General features: G+C 40.6%; 2 protein-coding genes across 3 annotated transcripts in view; one reads left to right on the forward strand and one right to left on the reverse strand.

Moving 5' to 3' along the window:
• Nucleotides 1-20,529, forward strand: part of lingo3a (leucine rich repeat and Ig domain containing 3a) — a 50,976-nt gene extending 30,447 nt beyond the window's left edge. For both annotated transcript variants that reach the window (XM_034216309.1, XM_034216310.1), the window contains one exon: nt 15,769-20,529. In XM_034216309.1, coding sequence (XP_034072200.1) covers nt 15,830-17,659 — 1,830 coding nt within the window. In that variant the 5' untranslated portion in view covers nt 15,769-15,829 and the 3' untranslated portion in view covers nt 17,660-20,529. The remainder of the gene's footprint in view (nt 1-15,768) is intronic.
• LOC117546135 lies at nt 17,969-24,114 on the reverse strand. Its single transcript, XM_034216248.1, has 3 exons — nt 24,056-24,114; nt 22,687-23,698; nt 17,969-18,062 (listed from the first exon to the last, which is right to left on the reverse strand). The coding sequence occupies exons 2-3, from the start codon at nt 23,328-23,330 to the stop codon at nt 17,969-17,971; spliced, it is 738 nt and encodes a 245-aa protein (XP_034072139.1). The 5' UTR covers nt 23,331-23,698; nt 24,056-24,114.
• Nucleotides 24,115-24,698: the final 584 nt, after the last annotated feature.

Here is a 24,698-nt window from a genome sequence, read left to right on the forward strand (position 1 = left end):
TGTATGGACGAGATCCATTCAGAAATGCATTTTAAATAACTTTTTAACACAAGTTTGATTTCCTTTCAAGGAATATTGTTCTCTCATATCAAAAGAGAAATTACTCTTGAATGAATAGAAACCACTCAATACTAAAAGATCAGCTCTTAGATTTGAATCATTAATTACTATAATTGGAATTTTTTAATAAGCATAAGTCTATTGACTGAGCTCTAAAGTCTCATGAGGCCTTGAAACAAACAAGCACCGGATAAATACGTCTGCCACCCATGTAATTGGCCTAAAGTGTGTGTGTGTGTGTGTGTGTGTGTGTGTGTGTGTGTGTGTGTGTGTGTGTGTGTGTGTGTGTGTGTGTGGTGTGTGTGGTGTGTGGTGTGGTGTGTGTGTGTGTGTGTGTGTGTGTGTGTGTGTGTGTGTGTGTGTGTGTGTGTGTGTGTGTGTGTGTGTGTGTGTGTGTGTGTGTGTGTGTGTGTGTGTGTGTGTGTGTGTGTGTGTGTGTGGTGTGTGTGTGTGTGTGTGTGTGTGTGTGTGTGTGTGTGTGTGTGTGTGTGTGTGTGTGTGTGTGTGTGTGTGTGTGTGTGTGTGTGTGGTTGTGGTTCAAACCCCACTGCAGTCAGCATGTCGTTGTGTCCCTGGGCAAGACACTTCACCCCAAATTGCTCCTGTGGGGATTGCCCACAGTATTGAGTATGTAAGTTGCTTTGGATAAAAGCGTCTAATAAGTGACATGTAATGTGTGTGTGTGGTATACTGTAGATGTGTCACCATGCATTACAGTCACGGCCTGTGGCCCCTCCAAGAGTGGCATCAAACTTAATGTCCTTTTGAGCCACGGATCCCTTTGTGTTAACTCAAGCTGACTGTGCTCGGAGGTTTTGGATTGTGCGGAGGTGTTTGGGTAAGAACCCTTATATTTGTTTTAACCTTCAGCTGTGGACCTACCTCAGTACATATTGGTAACAAATAAACCATGAAAAAGTCAGTCTAAACACGATGTTTGATTGAGATGATTCCCATAAAGAAGAATGAATTAAAACAAGGCTGTATTATAATTGGATTACATGTACTTTATTGATCCCATGATTTTTTTTTACAGCAGCATGTTAACAAGGCTTTGCTCATGAGTTAAACATGTATAAAACATGAACAGTGCATACATGCATATCAAAAGTAAACATATGTAGTATCTATAGAAAACAAGTTAGAATACACTAAACATAATGGATATTGGAAACTACATACATCATACATAATGTTTTGTTTGGAATTTTCTATTCAGAATATGTGAAGAAACATAAGACAATTGGACAAATATCATAGCAGTAGTTTATTAATTTCAACAACAGCATACATTATTTGCATTGTAAGGAGACATATTTTAGGGTTAAGGTGAAAAAAAGTAACCTTGGTGGGAAGTGTTTCCTCTTGAATGCTACCACTCTTACCTCAGCCATATGCAGTGTTAATTTTAAATTAGATATTTCCCTTTCACACTTACCTAGAATGAGAACGTCTCAAAGATGCATGGCACTCCGGTCTACTGTGGTTACAGTTATTGAACAAACTCTATAATGAATTTGCTCCACGTCAATACTGGATTGTGGGTCAAACACCTTTTAATGCATTAACCCGACATGTCATTTAATTAAGAAATATCCTAATGAAATCAGGTTTGTTATTGATCCGTAGATATCCGGCAATTGTAACTTCCTGCTGGTGGGGAAACAGTGATCCATAAGTGATATACCACCTTTGCAAATAAGTCGATTTAAATACCCATTTAGGCACTACAATTAAACGGCCGTACAGTAGCTCATGTCTAAATAAGTTGCAACTTGGAGAAACGGCATACATTTATTGAACGTTACAATACTAAGTTTTAATTCAAACTAAGAATTTCCCTTCAGGCTCTTCTTTCATGTTGCATAAAAATGTGATCGTCCACTTAAAATAAGTCATCCCAGACTTCATGACGACAGATGGTCTGATTAGATATTCCAAACCTGTTTTGACTTTTAATTACTAAAGAAATTCCTATCATACTGCACTCCTAATACACACTTAAAGTTGTGTGATTAATGAACTCATTAGCAGATGTTTCAGAGTGCCACACAGATTAATGTGAAATATGTGGCTGCTTGCATTCCTCTTGCTTAATGATGTTTGGGTTTGTTTTGGAAAAGGACACTTTACAAGCTGACAGCAGGTTATTATGTCTAAACAGATGGAGGATGTGCAACACTCAGGTCTGTGTAGCATGAATAAATGGGATGAGAGAAGCAGTCAGTGTCAAACAAATCTTTATTATTCAGACCTTGGTCAAAACTAATGTGTCTACAAATTGATTCAGTGATGACTGACAAATAGTCACAAACTATTTAGATAATTGTTGAATGTTTCAGTAATGTGCAAAAATGGCATTAAGTGTTGTTTTTTAGCCTCTAGAGATGGAGTTTTATTTATTGTATATTTATATAGAACATTAATTGGAGAAAGTGGGTTGGCCATTTTTTTCACTGTTATGTAATTATACAGACCAAATAGTACAATGGGGGGGGCATTTACATGCACAAAAACCTATATAACAAAATGAATGAAAGGGAAATGAATATTCTATAAAAGATAATCAGCAGATGCATAGATGTAATGAATATTATGCAGCCTGAAACTAAAGTCTTGCAGCACAAAAGTTCAATTCATGCATAACAAGTGCAGAATCAGTTACTGTAACATTATATGGCTGAAGTTTGATCTACCATCAGTCATGTACTGCAGGTCCGTGATGTATCAGTGATGTTGAATGTGCTTGTCTCAGTGATGTTGAATGTGCTTGTCTCAGTTTGTACATCTATAAGCCCCTAAACAGTTCTCTCTTATCAAAGATTAATTGCACATGGCAGGACACTTAATCACCTCTTTGTGTCCTTTGGTTTCATTGTTCATGCTTTGCATAGAGCAGAAGTGCAATTTAAGAACCTCACTGTAATCCATTATTATAATTAAAATCCCATTTGGCACCTTTTAAATAGTGTTCCATATGATTACATATGCATGTGGTGCATTGGTATAATGGAAGTTTCCCAACATATCTTATCAGCTAACTGCAACAGTTTTATTATGCAGGGCCGAAGGACGACACCATATTTAATTAGTGGACTGTTTGCACACGATGGCCCTCGTCCATCTTTTTCTGACTTCTACTGTCACCTCAGGGTCCACAGCTGCTGGTCAAATATTTACACATACTATACTCATGTAAATGCATAGACACGCTCATACTGTACCTGCAGCTTTCTATTCTCCATGGGGTTATGTAAAGCAATATGAGTGGGCATGGTTGAAATCAGTGTAAGAGAGTGCAGCCATTTGAGGAGCTTTTGTGGATGTGATGCTTCGGCCTGTGTGCCTTTCGGCGTGAATACACCTACACACACTCTAAAATACACTTCCTGCTCATTTGTCATCTGTAAAACCTGCAGCATGATTATTGTTCCGGCAGCCTTTCCCTCTTTTCTGCTGCTGTTCATTTATCCAGGCCCTTTCTTGTTTTAAATAATACACACATATATATAGAGTGCTATATACATAGAGATATATTAACGCTTGAATTTGAGCTGTAAAGCGGCTAAGATGCTTGTGAACAATATTGTACACCGTTGTGATTTTCTTAGATAATGTCACTTTTTTACTTATTGTCAATGAATCCCCTGAAAGTAATAAGAACAACTAAATATAGCTTATTCCATTGTGCCACGGAGCTCCCAAAACTATTAAAAATACATCAGTCCACCACACTGTTGCACTGGCTGACAGATTCCTTCATTACTATTAACATGGGAACTGCAGTTTATTTTGAGTACATCCTACATATATCAGCCCGGAAACACTCAATAAAGCACCACGTGTGTTAATTCGCGCCTTAAAATAATCCCCAAAAATGTTTGTTAGAGTGCCCATGCTGTTTTTTATTTTTGAAATATTAAGCTACATACCCGTGACATGTTTTTCAAGATTTTCAACAAAAGGGCTTGGGGCTTAAAGTATGACGAGACTGACTAACGGTTGTAGGTTTTTGGTCTTTTCATCTTTTTTACTTCAAACAATTGAATATTGTCTCACATAACACACCGCTTTGTATTTGCTCACACAGGCCCAGTCTACTTGCTGCTCGGCTGCATTGAAATCCTTTGTCATTCTACTCTCACACACACACCGTTTTCATCTTATTAGAGAAGCTTTATGCATACTTTATGCATTAGTAGGGTGTGTGCGTGTTTAATGTGTATGAGTTGTCTAAACTTCAGCACTGCCCTCTGTCTGATCCCATCCTAATGTCCTCATGTTGAAACATGTGGGGTTCTCACCATCTATTATTTTTAATAGCCGAGAAGGAGCGTTTGCATAAAGCACATTAGCTCAATTTGCTGTCATTCAAGCCCATAATGGTGTCTGTTTAAACAAAAAATAGTCTGGTGGGGAGGTAAGGCTGGAGTAAGGGTAGTCTCAGGAATAAATGATGTAGGTGTTTGTGCAGGGAAAGCTGGTAAGGGGGAAGAGAGATGGCAGAATAATCGACCAAGCCCCCTGCCCTTGCAGCTTTAAAGCCCATTTACTGTCTAAATCTGGCTCTGCTGCTGTCTAACCTGACTTTTATTTTAGCTAAAAGGCCACACTCCCTCTCTTACTTACATTGCAGGGATTTGGATGGTAATTGGGCTGCGGTCAGAGAACACATGAATACCGGGTCAGCCACTATTATATGAGGGGCCGTACAGGCCATAATTCATACTGGTCCTCTCACGCACATACATTCTTCTTTTACATACATATATTTTCACTCTTACATACATACATTCTCCTTTTACATACATATATTTTCACTCTTACATACATACATTCTCCTTTTACATACATATATTTTATAATATATGCATGTCTGAAGAGAATATATGTATGCAAGTGAAGTATGTATGTGTGAAGACAATATATGTATGCAAGTGAAGAATGTATGTATGTGTGAAGACAATATATGTATGTGAGAGAAGAATGTATGTATGTGAGAGAGAAAGTATAGTGGAAACGGAAGGAGTATGGTTGAAACGGAAGGCAGGTCATTCTTGCGCTGTGATTGGCTCAGAAGGTCGAGCGGGGCGGGCTCATGTTCAGAACTTCTGATTTCAAATCAACATAACATGATGGAGGGAGATGAATCGCGTAGATTGCAGCAAGCATTAGGGGTTTTAAGGAACATTTGGTCAACCCCTGAAACTGTCACATCCCTGGCCAGGTGTCCTTGCGGGTGCGTTCGCTTTACTTATCAGAGCGTGCCGTAAGGGCGGTTACTCTTTGGTTTATAAACTCCCGCCTGGGACGGACTGATGCATTATATTATGTGCTATATGGAGGGGACTTTGACAGAGTATTTCTCACAAAGTACACAGTAAAAGTACTTCAATGTATTGTTAGTAGCAGTCAAACTAGTACCGAGTCCAACAGTGTCAGTTTTATGAAGAACTTGTGGTAAAATATATTTGTAAAAAGAAAATGAAGAGCTACTGATTTGAAAAAACGGCTCTCTGTATAGTTTAAATCTCCTAACAATGTTGTCCATTTATTCTTCTCCCCTCGAGTCCAACAGTGTCAGTTTTATTAAGAACTTTCAGGAAAAAATATTTGTAAAATATGAAGAGCAGCTGATTTGAAAAGACAAACGCGAGAGACGGCTGAGTGACCGCAGTGCAGAATCGCTGTATAGTTTAAATCTCCTAACAATGTTGTCCATTTTAGACACATGCTTATTATATTTACAGCCTTAATAACATTCGTTTTCTTGGCTCAATGTGTGTCTTGACCGTTTTCGTTGTGATCGCTAAATTCACCTTGTTTCCCCTTGTTTATAATTATGTTCAACGTTCCAAGCAAACGAGTGCTTTTGTTTTGAAATCACTTCCGCGAGTATCGCGCCCCCCCCCCCCTCGCTACAATGACCATTAGACCATTTAGTAAAGTAAAAAACAAAAACGCCTCGCAGACACTCTTCCGTTTACTTGTTTAATAAAGAAAAACAAGTGGTCCGTAGATACACGGAGTCATCTAACCCTAACCCTCTCCCTCCATCATGGTGATTTGAATCAGAAGTTCTGAACATGAGCCCGCCCCGCTCGACCTTCTGAGCCAATCACAGCGCAAGAATGACCTGCCTTCCGTTTCAACCATACTCCTTCCGTTTCCACTATACTTTCTCTCTCACATACATACATTCTTCTCTCACATACATATATTGTCTTCACACATACATACATTCTTCTCTCACATACATATATTCTCTTCAGACATGCATATATTATAAAATATATGTATGTAAAAGGAGAATGTATGTATGTAAGAGTGAAAATATATGTATGTAAAAGGAGAATGTATGTATGTAAGAGTGAAAATATATGTATGTAAAAGGAGAATGTATGTATGTATGTATGTAAGAGTGAAAATGTATGTATGTAAAAGGAGAATGTATGTGCGTGAGAGGACCAGTATGAATTATGGCCTGTACGGCCCCTCATATCATACACTATGCCATCTGTACTTTACAGACTCTGAGATCCATACGCAGAGAGAGAGGACTCCTGGCAGGAGAAGTGGAGGGGTGTCATCGCTGGATGATTGCTTACCACTCCTGCAATTAAACTATTCTCTTACAACTGTAATTAAGAATGCCTAAAAATAAATCTATATCAAATAACAAATTAAAATGTTGACCTAGTAGATACTATTCAAAGTTGAAGGTGGGGTATGTATTTTTGGAGAAACCAGCTCGAGTGCGCTAGAATTTGAAAATACACAACCGGAAAAAATCTGCCACTTCCTTACAGAGCCCCTCCTCCAACACACACGAACGCGCACATGACCAATGAGGGCACGAGATAAGGTTGTGCACAGATGGAAGGCAGGTAGGCCATCCAGTTATTTTAGCCGGGCCGGCTAAAATGATTGGTCGTGCTTTTTACAGCGCTACGGCTTCCACAGATTACATTTTTTTAATGTATTTATTGTCAAAGCATTTCATGTATTCATTGCTATCGGGATGTTAAGAGCATTCCATGGAATATAACAAAAAGTGTTTCTGAAATAAATCACATACATCAGCATTTTAATTTAGTTGCCCAAGGATCAGAAATAAACTAAAAAGTGGAGTTATAAATAATAAAAAACAAGACTAAGAATCTAAAGCCATGCTAGCAGCTCAGTGACGATGTCCTGAGCACAGCTGTTTTAGATCTAAATGATAACATCAGCAATTAAACATACTCATGTAAAAATGTAAAAAAAGTGGTCGACCCAAAAAACTCAGCGGGTGATTTAAGCTTGACCTGTTCTGTGAAGGTGACCTTTATAATCACATGATCATGATCTTTATTCAGATTAATTCGAGTTGAATACAAAAATGGCTCAGGTTAAATACAATACAATACAATACAACTTTATTTATAAAGCACTTTAAACCTCCAGACCAAAGTGCTGTACAGGCAAATAGATAAAACAAAGCATACAAAAAAGTAACACAGCTCAGCTCACACACCATAAAACAAGTACAAGTCAAAACAAAAAACAATTTAAATGCAAAAAAGCAACACTCTGAAAGATGTTGAAACCAGGTTAAAGACAGGGTCATAATAAAGGCCCTTTGCATGTAGATGAGACGGGGCATTCAGGAAGATAAAGACACTAACAACTAATCATTGCCTTACTTTGCATGAGTAGCTGAAAAAGGGGCCATCAACAACTGCTCTTTTCCTTAATGACATTTGAATAACATCATATTCCCAGTTGTTTTATCCAGCTCCTGACGGAAGACTCTGTTGATACCATGGCAATCACTGCACACCCAGACATGTGCTGAATATTGTATATGAGCACACGTCTCAATATAACTGACATAGTTGTTTATTCATGTAGATGTCACTTAACTCTTACTAAATGTTAAGGGGTCCCTATGAGGCTTGTCTTCAGCTTCATATTTGTATTTTGAGCCTCTACTGTGACATGTTTACATGCTTTAATGTTCAAAAAGGTCTTTATTTTTCTCATACTGCCTGTGCTGAAGCACCTCTTTTCACCCTCTGTCTGAAACCAGAGCCCAGTCTGCTCTGACTGGTTAGCTGGCCCGGCTCTGTTGTGATTGGTCACCCGCATAGAGATGTCCTGCCCATTAGCCTATCAAGTATGATGTGTTGGAGCGCTAGCCTAAAGGAGGGCAAGGCAAGTTTATTTATATAGCACCTTTCAACACAAGGCAATTCAAGGTGCTTTACAAAAATGAAAGACATTCAGACAAAGGCATTTAAAAACCTGAAGACCTGAGAGATCTGGATGGTTCATAATTTAGCAGTAGATGAGAAATGTATTTTGGGCCTAAACCATTCAAAGCTTTATAAACCAGCAGCAGTATTTTGAAATAGATTATTTGACACACAGGAAGCCAGTGTAAAGACTTCAGAACAGGAGTGATGTGATCCACTTTCTTAGTGTTAGTGAGGACTCGAGCAGCAGCGTTCTGAATCAGCTGCAGCTTTCTATAGATTTTTTAGTGAGACCTGTAAAGATACCATTACAGTAGTCGAGTCTACTGAAGATAAAAGCATGGACAAGTTTTTCCAAATCCTGCTGTGACATTAGTCTTTTAATCCTAGATATGTTCTTTAGGTCAGGGGTTCCCAACCTTTATTGTGCCAACTTGGACCAGCAGATACATTAAAAAAAAATCGCGGACCGGTTGTCAATTTGAACTGATTTGAATATTTACTCACCAGCAGGTGGCAACAGAGGCTAATTGTATTTAACAGCCTGAAGAAATACCAATATGCATCCAAAACATATTAACAACGTTTGAAACCAGGATACAATTAAAACAACAAATTAGGACCGCTTTACAAATATTAATATAATATATAATAATATAGCCTATAGGTGACAACAGTGGCTAATTGTATGTAACAGCCTGAACAAATAATAGAACAATATATGCATCCAAAACATATTAACAAAGTTTAAAACCAGGGTACAATTAAAACAAATTAGGACCACTGTACACATATTGATACAACTGAAATGTCAGTGAGACCCCTGGGCTTGTTTGCCAGCCATAATAACCTAGTTGGCCAGATGTGTGGAAATTACTGTTCATGGTCATTTGGAAACAAATGCGGTTGTTGAACACACATAAACACACCGAACATACACACACAGCGGAGCTGAGCTGAGCAGAGCACACACACACACACACACACACACACACACACACACACACACACACACACACACACACACACACACACACACACACACACACACACACACACACACACACACACACATCATGCGCCTTTGTGACCAGACATTTCGTGGCAGCCTGCAGTGGGGAACACAGTGAAGGCGGTGTGCAGCTGGTGCTGCACTTCTCAGAGGCTGCCTCCTGATGCTGCAGCCATTTCATGAAGTGAAGGAGGTTTTACAAATAAAAAAATAGCCCTACACCCCTGGCCGCAATGTCCTTAAAATGAAGTCCGAGTTCGAAATATATCTCAAACTCAAATAATGTATGCACTGCCATTTCCCCACATAAACATAACAGTCTGCGATTAAACGGTTGTCTCCTGTGTGCTATTGGCGCACCGGTAACTTTCTCTGCGCACGAGAGGCTGAGACCTTATGCTAACCAATTTTGATTTATTTTGTATGTTTTGGATGAAATAATATGACTGGTATAGGTGCGGGAAAAAAAAAAAATGTAATTTTTTTTTGGCAGTAACACCACCGCGGACCGGGGGTTGGGAACCCCTGCTTTAGGTGATAATAGGCTCATTTAGTAACTGTTTTAATGTGACTGTTGAAACTCAGGTCAGAGTCCATGACTACACCTAGATTTCTGGCTTTATCTGTTGTTTTGAACATTGCAGACTGAAGCTCAGCGCTAACGTTTATACGTTTTGCCTTGGCTCCAAAAACCATTACCTCAGTTTTGTCTTTGTTTAATTGGAGAAAGTTCTGACACATCCAGTCATTGATTTGTTCAATGCACTTACTCTAGTCTCCTGGTGAAATGGTTATGTAAATGTGTGTGTCATCCGCATAGCTATGGTAACTTATTTTGTTGTTTTTCATTATCTGAGCCAGTGGTAGCATGTAGATGTTAAAGAGAAGAGGCCCCAAGATGGAGCCTTGAGGAACCCCACATGTCATATTTGTCAACTCAGATTTGTATTTACCTATAGAAACAAAGTTGTTTCTGTCCTTTAAGTAGGATTCAAACCAATTTAGAACTGTTGATGAAAGTCCCACCCGGTTTTTCAGTCGGTCTAGTAATATGTTGTGGTCAACAGTGTCAAACGCAGGGCGTTGTTACATGGTGATGTCATTATGTAACGGAAGTAAACAAAGGAGTCCTATGGAGGCGTTTCAGGCAGTGGGGGAGTGTGTGGGAGAGAAAGTCAACTGGAGGAAACCATTTACATGCACTAAAACCTATATTATATTTATATATATATATATATATGCTATATATTATGCTATATATATATCCTATATAGACCTGCTGCATCACCACACCCCTTCCCGCTGCCTCCGCTCATCAGAAGCCAACCTCCTATCCATCCCCACCCGCATCAATCACCGGACCTGGGGGGACAGAGCCTTCTCCGTCGCTGCCCCCGCCCTCTGGAACTCACTCCCACAACCCATCAGAGACTGCACTGACCTCACCACCTTCAAAAAACGTACAAAAACTCACCTCTTCAATCTGGCTTTTAATGTGTGATTGTTTTTGTATTATTTGACTTTAACTTTAACTATATATTTATTTGTTGTTCCTTTATTTTATTTTATCTTCACTATATATGTAAAGCGTCTTTGAGCACCTGTAAAAGCGCTAACAAATTAAATCTATTATTATTATTATTATTATTATATTACACACAGGAAAGGAAAAACCCCCAAAAGTGTAACGGAGCCCCTTTAACTGTTCCTAAATGTTAAATGGAAATCATAGGATACTTCCGCATGAGAAGATGTGAAAGAATCTTTGACTTTCTGTACCGTGGCTTTTATTTAGCCAGAAACATTCTGTTCCCTTTGAAGTACTTGAATGCTTCAGGCTACACAAATGTGTTCCTTGTTGCTAACATGTCACCTAAATTTGTATCACAAAGCTAGTGTGATCTGCAATTCAAGCGTCTGCAGACAACAACAGTGTTTGTCTTTGCTCGCATTCCTTTTTATATAGGGAATGTTTCAGGCTTTAATATATCAAATATATTTTAGATTGCACTTAAGAGTCATCATCTTTGATCATGGGCCTTTTTCACGGCAGACATTTTGTCATGTACCTGTAGCAAAAGCACAGGTTTTAATAATGGCTCAGTTGCATTTAGCTATTTCACTCTTAGGTTCCTTGTATTTGTATTGTATTACAGGGACACTTTAATTTAACAGAGCCATTGCTAACGTTATTAGTTACACTCTTCCTGCAATAATAAGTTAAAACGTCTACTGTAAAAATGGTCTATTAGCCTCCAAGCCCAAAAAGATATTCAAAGTAAAAAAGCTGTTAAACTTTCATAAACTCAAAGTCCACAACAAACTATTCGGTGATGCTGGCCGTGTCTTTTTAAACATTGAGGCATTACAAAGTCATTACATAAATAATTTGAAAGTCAACAGCTGAGATGCCCAAATATGTAAAGCTGGTGTGACTAAACCGCGCATCATTCCTAACAGAAACAAACCGCAGTTTCAATTCAAACCACCCCCTCGTGTATAAATATTGATGTTTTTTCAGAATAGAGCATTACTTCGGGCAGTTTTTCTAATAGAAAGTACTGGATGAGTAAATGTTGCCTGGCAACCGAATGATAAGATAAAGAAAACTGACCTTTTGTCTAATGCTACAGGATGAGTGCACACAATATGCACTGACAATGATTTTGCATATAATAAGTCTTTCTGACAGTCACAGCAAATGTTCTTTTCATCACAGTTTTTGGGCAGCAGGTGACCTAAATATGATCACAGAGAAGATGCAGCAGGTAGAGTTAAGGAAAGAAAGCGAGTAAACAGGTACCACAGCCTGAAGGCAATATTCCACTCTGAGATTTTCATGAAAATATTAACCTAGAGTGCTAATAAAGGAATGAGCAGCAGCTGTGCAGGCAGGTGGCTGCAGATGAGACATTCAGGTGAGGTCAGGTGTTTCAGACGTGTGTGGAAAATAATACACTATGAAGAGAATTTGAAGCTGTAGGTGGGGGGGATGCAGGCATCTCCATGACAACGTTAGACACCTACTACAGTATTGTTCTATCGAAGCTGATGTGCAGTTTGTAACAGAGCTGCATATTGATTGTGCCTGCCAGACATGGCTGGTGCAGATTGGAAAGTGAACATCCTGCGACTTCACTGTCAAGCTTTCATGTACCTCAACTTATTCAGTGGTCGTGATGTTTTGTTAAATTATTGTTCCCTTGTATCTTGTCTTCAATATTTTTCCTTGAGGATGTTGCAAATGGAGCAAGAAAAATGTCAGACGTAAGCTGACAATAAAGTATTATCGTATCTGCAGTAAAGTACAAGGACTAAGAGTGAAGGTGTTGTTAAGACACTCTTTTCTCAGCAGTTCCTCAACTCTCTGTCTTCAGTGTCAGCTAAGGGTCAGCAGGGTAGACTATGGTTGTGTTCCTGCTGTGCAATCAAAGATAACAACAATTATTTTTGACTTCAGCTCAGTAGGAGGTAACAGTAGCCTCCTGAGCAGCAGCTCTGTGCGGAGCAGGGGCGGTTCTAGGGGGGCAGGGGGGGCCAGTGCCCCCTTAACACTGACCTCTGACCCCCCTGTGGCCCCCCTAACAATGAAAAGTATTTTTCTGTTTTTTTTAAATGTATATTTTCTGGTACTCGGTTTGCCAAAAACCGCAGGATTTTGTTGCTGTAATGTGAGATTGTGCAGACACCCTTATGTAAAATAGAGATGTAACTGTTCATTGCCCTTATTTTTATATAAATATGGTGTTAGTGCAAACATTGCACTATAACTTAAGCTGAAGCTAACAGTAATAACTATAAGATCTATCTGAAATAAATAAGTGTACTGAAACAAATACCAATAACTGTATTGCATTGTTTTCTTATGCGCAATTACTTCATACTGTCTAGTTCTCTTTTTCGTCCTGCATTTAATGTGCCCCCCTCAGAAAAGAACTGGCCCCCCAGTGGCCCCCCCAGTCAAATTGGTCTAGAACCGCCACTGGTGTGGAGCCCACGGGGGGGATCATGTACAGCAGAGTGCACACTGCCCCAATTGCCCCATCCACCTGCTGTTGACCTGTGCCTCTGCCTATTGTTGAGTGACTGCTACCAGATATGTGTTAGGAAAACTGGCCATGTGAAGTGGGGGCTGTGGGGAAGGAAGTTTGTGGTTACTTTTGTAGTCACTGCCCACCTGCTGTTTACTGGAACACATGGTTATAAACGTAGGAAACTTCTTAACATTCAGATGTCACTGCATCTTAAAGTGCTTTAGTTACTGATTTCAGTGATTATATATAATGAAACTCATATATATATAAACTGTACATAGTTTACACATCAACGTTAGGTCTTTCAAACTGACTTTCTTCACATAAATTGCTGTACAGAAAGGGATGTGAGCAGAAAATGGAAAATCTGTGGGTGTGGAGTTCGAAAGAAGTGAATTTAGCAGATCTGTATAGCCCGCTCCTCATCTCTGCTTGAGGCTAGCAGCCCAGGATTACATTGCAGAACTATGGATACTCTTGCATGGTGGATAGGTGCCAAGTTGTGAAGAAGAAAGAAGAATGTGTGGAATAAAACAAGACACAATGCCTGAGCTTTCATGTATGATCATTTATAAAGAATGGACCAAAACACAAGGACTGCTTTTGAGTGCAGAAATAGCATTTTCTTATTCTAGTGGGCCTTGTTAGACTACAGTGATAGACAAAATGTGTGTGCCGCCTGTGAAAGGCTGTCAGGCTGCTCAATCTTACACATGGAAGTGTGTGTTGGCAAAGTACATTGCTGCCTTCCACAATGTCCTTTCTGATCCAAACAATGGGTTTGTTAACAATCTGAGATGTCCACATTTTGTGCTTTAAACTTATTTTTAAAGGGGCTTATTTTCAGAGAAAGAAAACTCCCTCTGGAGGGAACTTTGAGATGTTATCCTTTGCAGACCATGCACAAAAACCTATATAACACACTACAGGAAAATGAAAACCCCAGGAAGCGTGGAATATTCTGCTCATTTTAAGCCTTCTATCAGCAGTTCAGAAAGTTAATTTAATTCAGCGGCAGGTTGGGTAATGGAAATATTCATCTCAGAGCCAGGTGTATAGCAAATGTGTGGAGGAGAGGGACTTTAAATCTGTCATGAAGTCATCTGTAACAGTAGCAGCTGTGAATTTAAAACCCTTTAATACTGTCTCCTTATAGGCTATCTCACAGTAATAGATGTGTCTATTATTACTTTGTAACTGATGAGTAGGGCCCGGCACATTTCTGGTAACATTTGTGTTTCAATGTGTTTTCGGGGACAATTGTTTCAATGAGCACATGTTGTGTTTCATTTTAGTGACATAACCAGCACATATTGAAGGTCAGGGACCTCCTGATGTGTGAACCAGTTATAGTCCCACTGCTCAGTGTTTTAACACACTGTCAGCCTCACCACTCAATAATGACGATGTTATTGAATATGTTTTCTGGAGTTTCTCTCCACCATCCCACTAGTTGGTATTTCACAATGGGCTTTAAAAGGATTAGCACTCTGCTGCCAACAGCCACCAGCAGACGGAGGGGTGAAATCGTGTGTGTGTGTGTGTGTGTGTGTGTGTGTGTGTGTGGGTCCGTGTGTGTGTGGGTCCGTGTGTGTGTGTTGGTCCGTGTGTGTTATATGAAACCCATAGGCAGGTCTGGATCCTCTCATATAAGCCTCATGCCTCAGAGACTTATGCAGATGATGTGATGGACTGGGCTTTTGTGGTGCACTCAGTCGTAGCCTTCTGCTATGGCCAGTGACCTTGTCAGGCATTTACTCAAAGATATACTGCGCCATACGATACAATCTGTTGATTGGATTGTTCATTGTCACTGTCATATTTTATTTAGCATCTTTACATACAGGTATTTTCTTCTCCAGAGACTTTATTTGTTGATATTCTACCTCCCCACGGTGTATAAATGGACCATTTTGTGTGCCTTTTGCAGTGCTAATAGCTGTTTAAGTGTTTTGAGAGGCTGCAATTGTTTTCCTTTTTTATGCATTTTCAGTTGTCTCACTATGAGGTCTGATGAATACAATGTATTTCCAATTTAACTGTTTTCATTTACAATGCATGAAATAGCTAGAGAGCAAAACAACTGTCAAATATAAAATTGACTCACAGCTATTCCCTTTTTGTGTGTGCTGGCATATGACTACTTGTGAGGCACAGTCCCCCCCATTGTAAATCAAACTGTTTCAACTGAATAAAGACTCAGTCCTTTGAGAATTAACTAGAGCTCTAGCTTTAATTTAGCTGCTGTGCCGGGTCAATTATATTTTATAATAGTAAATCCTCTCATTTGGAGTGTTTGGAGGGGAATTGAGTTCAATTAATTTGTCTCACTGTTGGTCTCCTTGTCTCTCCCTCTCATTCTCTCTATCCTCCCTTTTGCCCTCCCGTTCTCTTTTCTCTTCCCCTCTTCTCTTTCTTCTCTCAGGTGTCTGGCCCAGTGATTCAGCCCCAGACAGGAGCAGGAGGAAGCTGTGGAAAGGAGGGCCATGGGGGTGAGTCTGGGCCAGGATGTAGGCTGGCTCCTGCCTTTCCTGTTCTTGCTTTTCATCACAGTGTCACCCAGCCATGCTCAAGGATGTCCCCAGCGTTGTGATTGCATTGCGAAACTCAAGACTGTGTCCTGTTTCGGCAAACGCCTGTCCTCACTGCCAGATGGCATCCCAGGGGACACCAAGACCCTGGACCTCACCGGGAATAAACTTCGCTGGGTGGAGCATGGTGACCTGCTCCCATTTACACGTCTTGAAAAGCTGGACCTGAGTGAGAACATGATCAGTGTCCTCGAACCGAACGCTTTTTCTAGTCTCCAGAACCTCCAGTCGCTTTCATTGAGGAGCAACCAACTGAAACTGGTCCCCATGGGGGCTTTCTCACGTCTCTCCAACCTGACTTCATTGGACCTCAGTGGGAATAAGATTGTAATTCTTTTGGACTTTACTTTCCAAGATTTGAAGAGTCTGACAAATCTGGAAGTTGGAGACAATGATTTAGTTTATATTTCCAACAAGGCCTTCCTGGGTCTAGTGGGGCTGAAGGAGTTAACCATTGAGCGGTGCAACCTGACGTCTGTGTCCAGCCAGTCTTTGTCCTACCTGCAAAACCTGGTGACTCTGCGCCTGCGCTACCTCAGCATCTCCAGCTTAGAGGACCAGAACTTCCGTAAACTGGGAAACCTGAAGGGCCTTGAGATCGATCACTGGCCCTTCTTGGAGCACATTGCCCCTCACAGCCTGCAGGGTCTCAACTTATCTTGGCTGTCTATAACTCACACTAACATAACCACTGTGCCCACCTCCGCCCTACGCAGTCTGGTGCATCTCACCAGCCTCAACCTCTCCCACAACCCCATCTCTGTGCTGGAGTCCTGGGCGCTGCGGGACCTTATTAGGCTGAAGGAGCTGCATCTAGTAAACACAAATCTGGTGGTGGTGCAGCCATATGCACTTGGTGGTCTTAGGTCCATCCGTCTTCTTAACTTCTCCAATAATGGCCTGGTGTCTCTGGAAGAGGGAGCCTTTCAGTCCGTCAACACTCTGGAGACACTGCGTTTGGACGGGAACCCTCTGGCCTGCGACTGCCGCTTGCTATGGATCCTCCAGCGCAGGAAGACCCTTAATTTTGACGGCGCCTCCCCAGTGTGCATGTCGCCCGTGGAGGTGCAGGGACGGGCGCTTAACGCTTTTTCTGACTCAGCTCTCTTTGATCACTTTACCTGCCAGAAGCCCAAAATCCGCAACAGGAAACTGCAGCAGGTTACTGCCCGTGAGGGACAGGTGGTGTCTTTTATTTGCAAAGCAGAAGGTGAGCCGGCACCGATGATATTCTGGATCTCTCCTCAACGCCGCCGCATCACCACAAAGAGCAGTGGCCGCCTCACAGTGTTACCAGAGGGCACTTTAGAAATACGATACGCACAGGTGACAGACAGTGGGACCTACATCTGCATAGCTAGCAATGCTGGTGGCAATGACACCTATTTTGCCACACTTACAGTCAGTGGGCTGCCTCTAGATGCAGCTCTTATGGCCAACCGCACGTATTATGCTGGAGACCTTAATGACACAAATCTGAATGACACCAGAGTCTTCTTGAAGTTTACTTTGGACCTACAGACCATCCTCATTTCCACGGCTATGGGCTGTATCATGTTCCTGGGGGTGGTTCTCTTCTGTTTCATTCTGCTCTTTGTGTGGAGTCGAGGCAGAGGGCAGCACAAGAACAATTTCTCAGTGGAGTATTCCTTCAGAAAGGTGGATGGACCCGCTGCCAGTGGAGGGCAGGGTGGGGCACGCAAGTTCAACATGAAAATGATTTGATTATTCTGGACTGTTTCTCTCATTAGTGTTGTTTACAAGCAGTTTCAAGCTAAAGGGACAAGACACTGGATTAGACTTTGTGCTTGAAAATCATTTAATACTGTTATTTATAGTATAATACTGACATTTTATTGAGGAAAAGGTTTGTTACCAAAACTACTGTATATACAGTATGAGATCAAGAAAATCTGCATGGATTTGATATGTGTATTTCTATTACTTAGTTGTGCGTTGTCATTTATTTGCAGAAGAAACCTGGATCATTAATGTGTAAAAGATGTCTCGAATAGACTGTTAAAAGCAACAAAATCAGTCCCACCAGTCTTTAACCTCGACAAATCTCTTGCCAACTCCATCCTCCTGCCCTACAAGGAACTCTGTCCTCTTCATCTCGCTGCTCCATCTGAGGTGATGCAAGGTCTCCAAACTCATGAATACATTATAACAAGGTGGTGCTCAATGAATGCCAATAACTTGCCAATATGTATTTGAATAGTTCCAGCTATATACTGCATATTTAGACGTATTTAGAGTCAGGACTTTAGAGCACTTTTGTCACATAAATACAGAAGCGCTTATTTTTTGCTGATGCTAGGTTTGTATAGATTACATTATACTCTGCAACACTGCCAATTTGACTGGAAAAGCACCATGAAATGTGGTAAAGGGAAGTGACTTCTCATTGGATACCACTAAAAGTTGGTCCAAGCCGTTTTAATCACAGACAGCACTCTGCCGGTTAGGTTTTCAATAGTTTATTCAGTACACTGTTCTATCCTCCTGGTATAAAAAAAAAAACGTTTGTAAAAGAAAAACGCATGTACAGAGTTGGCTTCTTACTTTGTGTATTATTTGTATATTTAAGACTTGTTGGGATGCGTTCATCCCTAAACTGAGTATATCATACTGTATAGGTAGAATAAATATATATATACTGTATATGATGTATTATATGTTTTGTTATCATTGACATTCTTGTGATTGTTTATAGTACTGTGATCAAACCGATGTTTCAATTCTACTGTAATTCTACCGTTAACATATCTTTTTGACATCATTGATGTCCAATCCACCTTATCATGTCCTCAAATCCCTGAGTTTACAGAACAAATCATGAAGGGCGTTTACATCAATTTTCCGCTCACTTGTCTATTTTTGGTTGTAGATGACAGTGGGGAACCAGACTGACCAGTGAGATGTTAAGTGGGTTCTCTTCAGGACTTTCAGTCACGCAGGCGTACAATTAAAATATGATGAAGGTCATAATGTAACAGAGGAAGGAGAGCTAGAGAAGGTGACATCGCTTCAATAAAACAAAGGGCTGGATGGTAACTTGTAACAACATCCTGATAAACTGCAAAGCATTTTGTAAAAGTAACAACGGTTATGTAGATGATTCCAAACTGTTTCAGATATATTGATTAAAATAATACAAAGAATGTAAATCGGTGTATTTTGTTCCTTAGGATTAATAGTTAGTCCTGGCACGTACAGTACAAACATGTGTCAGTGTTGGGCCTTGCAAAGCAATTTGTGGTAGTTTCAATACTTTATGAAAGGCAGAAACTGGGAGTAATGCAGTGTCCTTCATAGTTCAGACAAAGCTTCGTGAGAGTGAGCACAATGAGTTCCTGTTAATATTCTCACCTCAAATAATATCTCTGTCGGAGTTAGGAACAAATATTCTGCAGCTGTAACAGCGTTACTCTGCTGCTCTCTGTTGCTCAGAGACGGTACTGCAGTCTACACTTTTAATGGAATTTGACCTACCTACCCAGCAGTATTTCAAAAATAAATTGATTCCTTCCTTGGCCTATGCTCTTTCACTAAGTTTCATGAAAGTCTGGCAGGTATATTTTCCGTAGTCTTGCTGACAAACACACACACAAACCTAAAATAATATATGTTCATACACATACAACGCACAACAATTTTAACAGATTAAATTCACAATATGGATTTAAAGGTGAAGGTGGGTAGGTAATTTTGGAGAAACCAGCGCTAGAATTTGAAAATACACAGCCGGGAAAAATCTGCCACTTCCTTACAGAGCCCCTCCTCCAACACACACGAACGCGCACATGACCAATGAGGGCAAGAGATAAGTTTGCGCACAAGATGGAAGGCTGACAGGCAGGTAGGCCATCCAGTTACTTTAGCCGGGCCGGCTCAGATGTTTGGTCGTGCTTTTTACAGTACCACAGCTTCCACAGATTACATTTTTTTATGGATTTTTTGTCAAAGCACTTAAGATATTCATTGCTATCGGGATGTTAAGAGCATTCCATGGAATATAACAAAAAGTGTATCTCGAGCCGGTTTCTCAAACTTACCCCACCTTTAATAATTATGAACTGTCAATATGTTACCAGACTAATTTGACATCAGTTAAGTTTTAGAAGTGTAAAACAACAAAATACTGTTCATTGTCCTCTTCTGATGTCATCCTGTAAATATGAAAATCATTGTGTCTGGAAATTGTGCTAGACTGTTTTGTATTGTACTGTTTTATAAAAATGAAGCACACTCTTTATAAAGCATGCTTAATGTCTGCCATGGTGATGTCTTTGCCCTGTCCCATTTTTATAGCAGTCATCTGGTCACGCAACACCGACATATAAACATACACCTGTGACCCCGTCACTGTGAAATAGTGTTGCAAATTTGTATTTTATTTCCAGGAGTTCTTCATATTTAAATATTTTAATCAAATGGATGGATGTCCCATGTACATGCCACATTAAGATATACTTTCATGATTCACTCACGTTAGTGATGTTTGTATAAATACTGCATAGACTTTATGAGAAGAGTTATTATTGTTCATTTTCTATGCATTCATCATAACAAAAATAAACCAAATTTTTTGTGAGCACATAAAAATAGTGTTGCATTCTTGGTTTTATGTGTTTATGGATCCAGACTGTTTGTTTAGCGTTCAAGTTCAATGTATTGGAATTAGTGTAACTTATAAAACTGAACTAAGCCCGGTGAAGTTAGTTTACAGTGTACTGATGTTCTGACTGGTAAAAGGTCACTAAAAGACACATTAAAACGTATACACTTCAGCAAACATTGATGAGGAAGTAGAGTAAAAGAGGAAGATGCTCTGCCCCCAGTGCTCTTATATGTATCTAAATCTGTTCCAATTATATCATTTTTAAAGTGCATCTACCCAAATGTGTTTTGATTATTGTTTCTTACCTTACATGTTTACCTAAACTGTACTGAATGATGAGTCCCGCTAAGATCCAAGTCCAATATGCAACTTGTGATGTTAAAACTTGACTTAAAAATGACTACCAAGTAGACCTCATGGTCTAGTTGCATTCAAATATATGAGAACACAAAATCTCCTTCAGTCACAACGAAAGTCCGAGCACATGATTCATACATCACGATCATTAGTCAGCGACAGCTCGTGCCCTGTGGGTGGGGGTATTGCCACCATATGAACAGACCTCTAAGAAATATTTCACCAAATGAAGATGACACTATTAACTTTGTATTGCTTTTTAATGACCACCATCTTATGAGAAAGGCCCCTCAAGGATTCACACATGATCCGCCCTCTTGGTTCTCGACACTTTAGCACCTTCCGAAACCTGAATATGACTCATCTTAACATATTGCTTTTTCCCAACATCTCTAGCCCGTGGTTTTTGCACCTTCTCGGCATATTTATGCATATAAATAAACCTTAACTATACTGTGTTTCAGGTCAAATCCAAGTCTAATATCCCTATTTATGCATATTATATGATGTGGGGTCTTAATTGTATCCCTGCATTGAAGAATCTGTTATGATTCTCAACTCATTTATTTAAGTCTCTTTTAATCGCAAAATGTAGTATTCTAACAGCAAAAGATAAGAGATCATTTTGTTAACCACTTAAAATGTGTGAAAAAAGGTGCTAAATGTCTGAACATGATTCTTCTCAAAGCTGCCCTTTTTGTAGATAAGAGACCATGAGTTGTTGCTTATGGCCACAGCTTTGTTTAGTTAGAAGAAACCATTTATGATGATTCACTTAATGATATACTCAATTATTGATGTGCATTACACTGCAATTTTTTATTTAAATGTTACTCTCCGGTGAAGATTTCAAGAAACTCCCATCCTACGTAGCTAGACATTTAGCCAAACTACATTAAATTTTATCATGAAATTATTAAATTATGCTTCTCTTTCACTGGAAATCACTGTCCATTTTTTTTTGTAATCCTAAATAAAACATCTGAAACTCTTTGTTTGTTAAGAGTTGACTGTTGTCTTCTATGCTGAGAAGGTTCAACTCTCTGAAGAGAAATCATCATGTGTCACCAACATTTCAGATGAACCACAGAGAGATGTGTCATCAACACGCATTAGAGACACGTCAGACTTTAAAATGTCATTATTACGATGGATTCATAATGTATTTCATTTACTTTGAGTAGACAGTCTCTTTTATTTGGTTTAGAGGGGAAATGTCAGGATGCACTTTAACAGACATGATCTCTACTTCTCTAAAGATATTTCCAGATATACATGGGAACATTGATGGGCAATTGAAATGACGTAACTAAGTGTGTGTGTATAAAAGGCTTGTGTCTGTGGGTAGTAATCTGTTAAGAATGTCACGAGGCTCAGGACCCAAATGCACAACACCAGAAACAGATTAGAATTAACAAGGTCTTTTAATTAAGGTCAAATACAAAACGCTCACTTGGAGGATCAAAAAACTCTAAACCAAAAAACATCTACATGACTATCAAAAATATACTTCACACGATCAAGGGATGACTGGCAGGCTTGACGAGACAAGACGAACTGACACAAGACAAAGGGAGACGCAGACTATATATACACACTAGGTAAGGGGACACAGGTGACAACAATTAAGGGAGGGGCTGACAATCACACTGGTGGGAAAAACACACCAGGGCAGGAATGCTCTGAAACGAGAGGGAAAGGTTACTACAAAATAAAACAGGAAATCACAAGACAAGGCAAAAGACAAAAGGACTGAACTAAATAAATTAACTTAACACAACTGTCTATAGACACCACAGTACCCCCTCCTTTACGGACGGCTCCGGACGGCCCAGCGAGTTCAGGATGGCTTTTGTAAAAATCCTTTATCAGGTTCTGGTCCACGATGAAGCTAGACGGGATCCATTCCCGCTCTTCCGGTCCATAACCCTCCCAGTCCACTAAAAACTGCTGACCCCTTCCTCGTTTTCTGACCTTCAGCAGACGCTTGACAGTGTAGACCAGACCTCCATCAATGAGCCTGGGAGGAGGGGGGGGCTTGGAAGCGGGAACCATTTTGCTTTCCTTGACCGGCTTGAGTTTGCTTACGTGGAATGTTGGATGGACTCTGAGTGATCTAGGCAGGCGCAAACGAACAGACACAGGGTTAATACACTTTTCCACAGTGAATGGGCCTACAAATCTTGGTGCCAGCTTCCTAGAGACTACGTTCAGGGGCAAGTCTCTGGTGGATAGCCACACTTTCTGACCCGGTCTGTACACAGGTGCAGGACGGCGATGCCGATCAGCCGCTTTTTTCATGCGGGCCGAAGTCCTAAGGAGGACCCGACGTGCTGAAGCCCAAATGCCATGACAGCGCCTGACCAGTGCGTGTGCCGAGGGAACCATGACTTCTTTCTCTGTCTCTGAGAACATGGGAGGTTGGTAACCGTAGACGCACTGGAACGGGGTCAATCCGGTGGCAGAGGTAGGCAATGAGTTGTGGGCGTATTCTACCCACGTGAGGTGTTTACTCCAAGAAGCTGGGTTTTGGGACACCAGGCACCGGAGGCAGGTTTCCAGTTCTTGATTCAGTCTCTCCGTTTGTCCATTTGATTGGGGATGGTAACCGGAAGAGAGGCTGACAGAGGCCCCGATGAGGCTGCAAAACTCCCTCAGGTTGTGGTAACAGGAGGGAACATTGGGCAGGTCTGGTAAGTCAGAGGCATGGTCATGAGTTACTTCCTTCGTCTCCACCTCACTACCTGAAGTAACCCTTCCTACAGACAGCCCTTCAACTTCTCCTGGTGAAACCAAACATGTATGATTACATTCTCTTCCCCAACCCTTCACCCTACCAGAACGCCAGTCAATGTGAAGGTTATGTCTTTTCAACCATGGGAAGCCTAAAATCATAGGGTGTTGTGAGGAGTCGAATAAATGGAATGTCATGAATTCTGTGTGGTTGTGATTTATGATAACCTGGACGGGTTCTGTGTGGTGAGTGACTTGAAACAATAATCTTCCATCAAGGGCACTGGCATTTAAAGGTTGAGCTAAGGGCATGGTGACAATGTTCAAGCTTTTGGCAAAATTCCAGTCCATAAAACTTTCGTCTGCTCCTGAATCAATGAGAACATTCTGTGTTAAGGTTTTCTTACCTAATTTTACTTGGATAGGAGTCAGCGTACGAGGAGAGTAGTCAGAAGTTAGTCGGCTCACCAGCGCCCTCCTCTTGCCTGGGGAGCCCCGTCTTTAGTGAGCAAGCGGCCATCAGGTGTCCACGATGCCCGCAGTAGAAACACAGGCCCTGGCGGAGGCGCCGTTCCCGCTCCTCCAGTGAAAGTCTTGCTCGGCCAAGTTGCATGGGTTCCTCTGATGTGGTGGATGGCGTTGTCAAAGGAGGCTTGATCCAGACCCCTGGAAACGAATCCTCCCTCATCCGGATGCCACGAGGAGGCCCCCTGGAGCTTGGTGAACGAACTGCAGGATGTTCTCTTTCTTTTTGTCTATCCCAGAGCCTATTATCTATTCGTATAGTGTAGAGTTATATTTGTATTTATTCATGTTAGCAAACTATGGATAAGCTTAAAATGAGAATAATTTGGGTAAAACTGTGAGCTGCATTTGGGGCCTGTTGACATGTGTTTTTGAGGACAAAGGAAGATGGGGGAAGGGGAGAGCATGTCCTGATTTGCATTCAACTTAGATCTAGCTGCAGTGTTTGTGAGGTTAAGAGAGGTCTCTTGGGTTTCTCTGGTGGTTATCAATAGTAGCAGTTAAGTGAATACTGTTCAAACAATA

This window comes from Gymnodraco acuticeps, unplaced genomic scaffold, assembly GCF_902827175.1.
Source record: "Gymnodraco acuticeps unplaced genomic scaffold, fGymAcu1.1, whole genome shotgun sequence".
Taxonomy (NCBI): Eukaryota; Metazoa; Chordata; class Actinopteri; order Perciformes; family Bathydraconidae; genus Gymnodraco; species Gymnodraco acuticeps.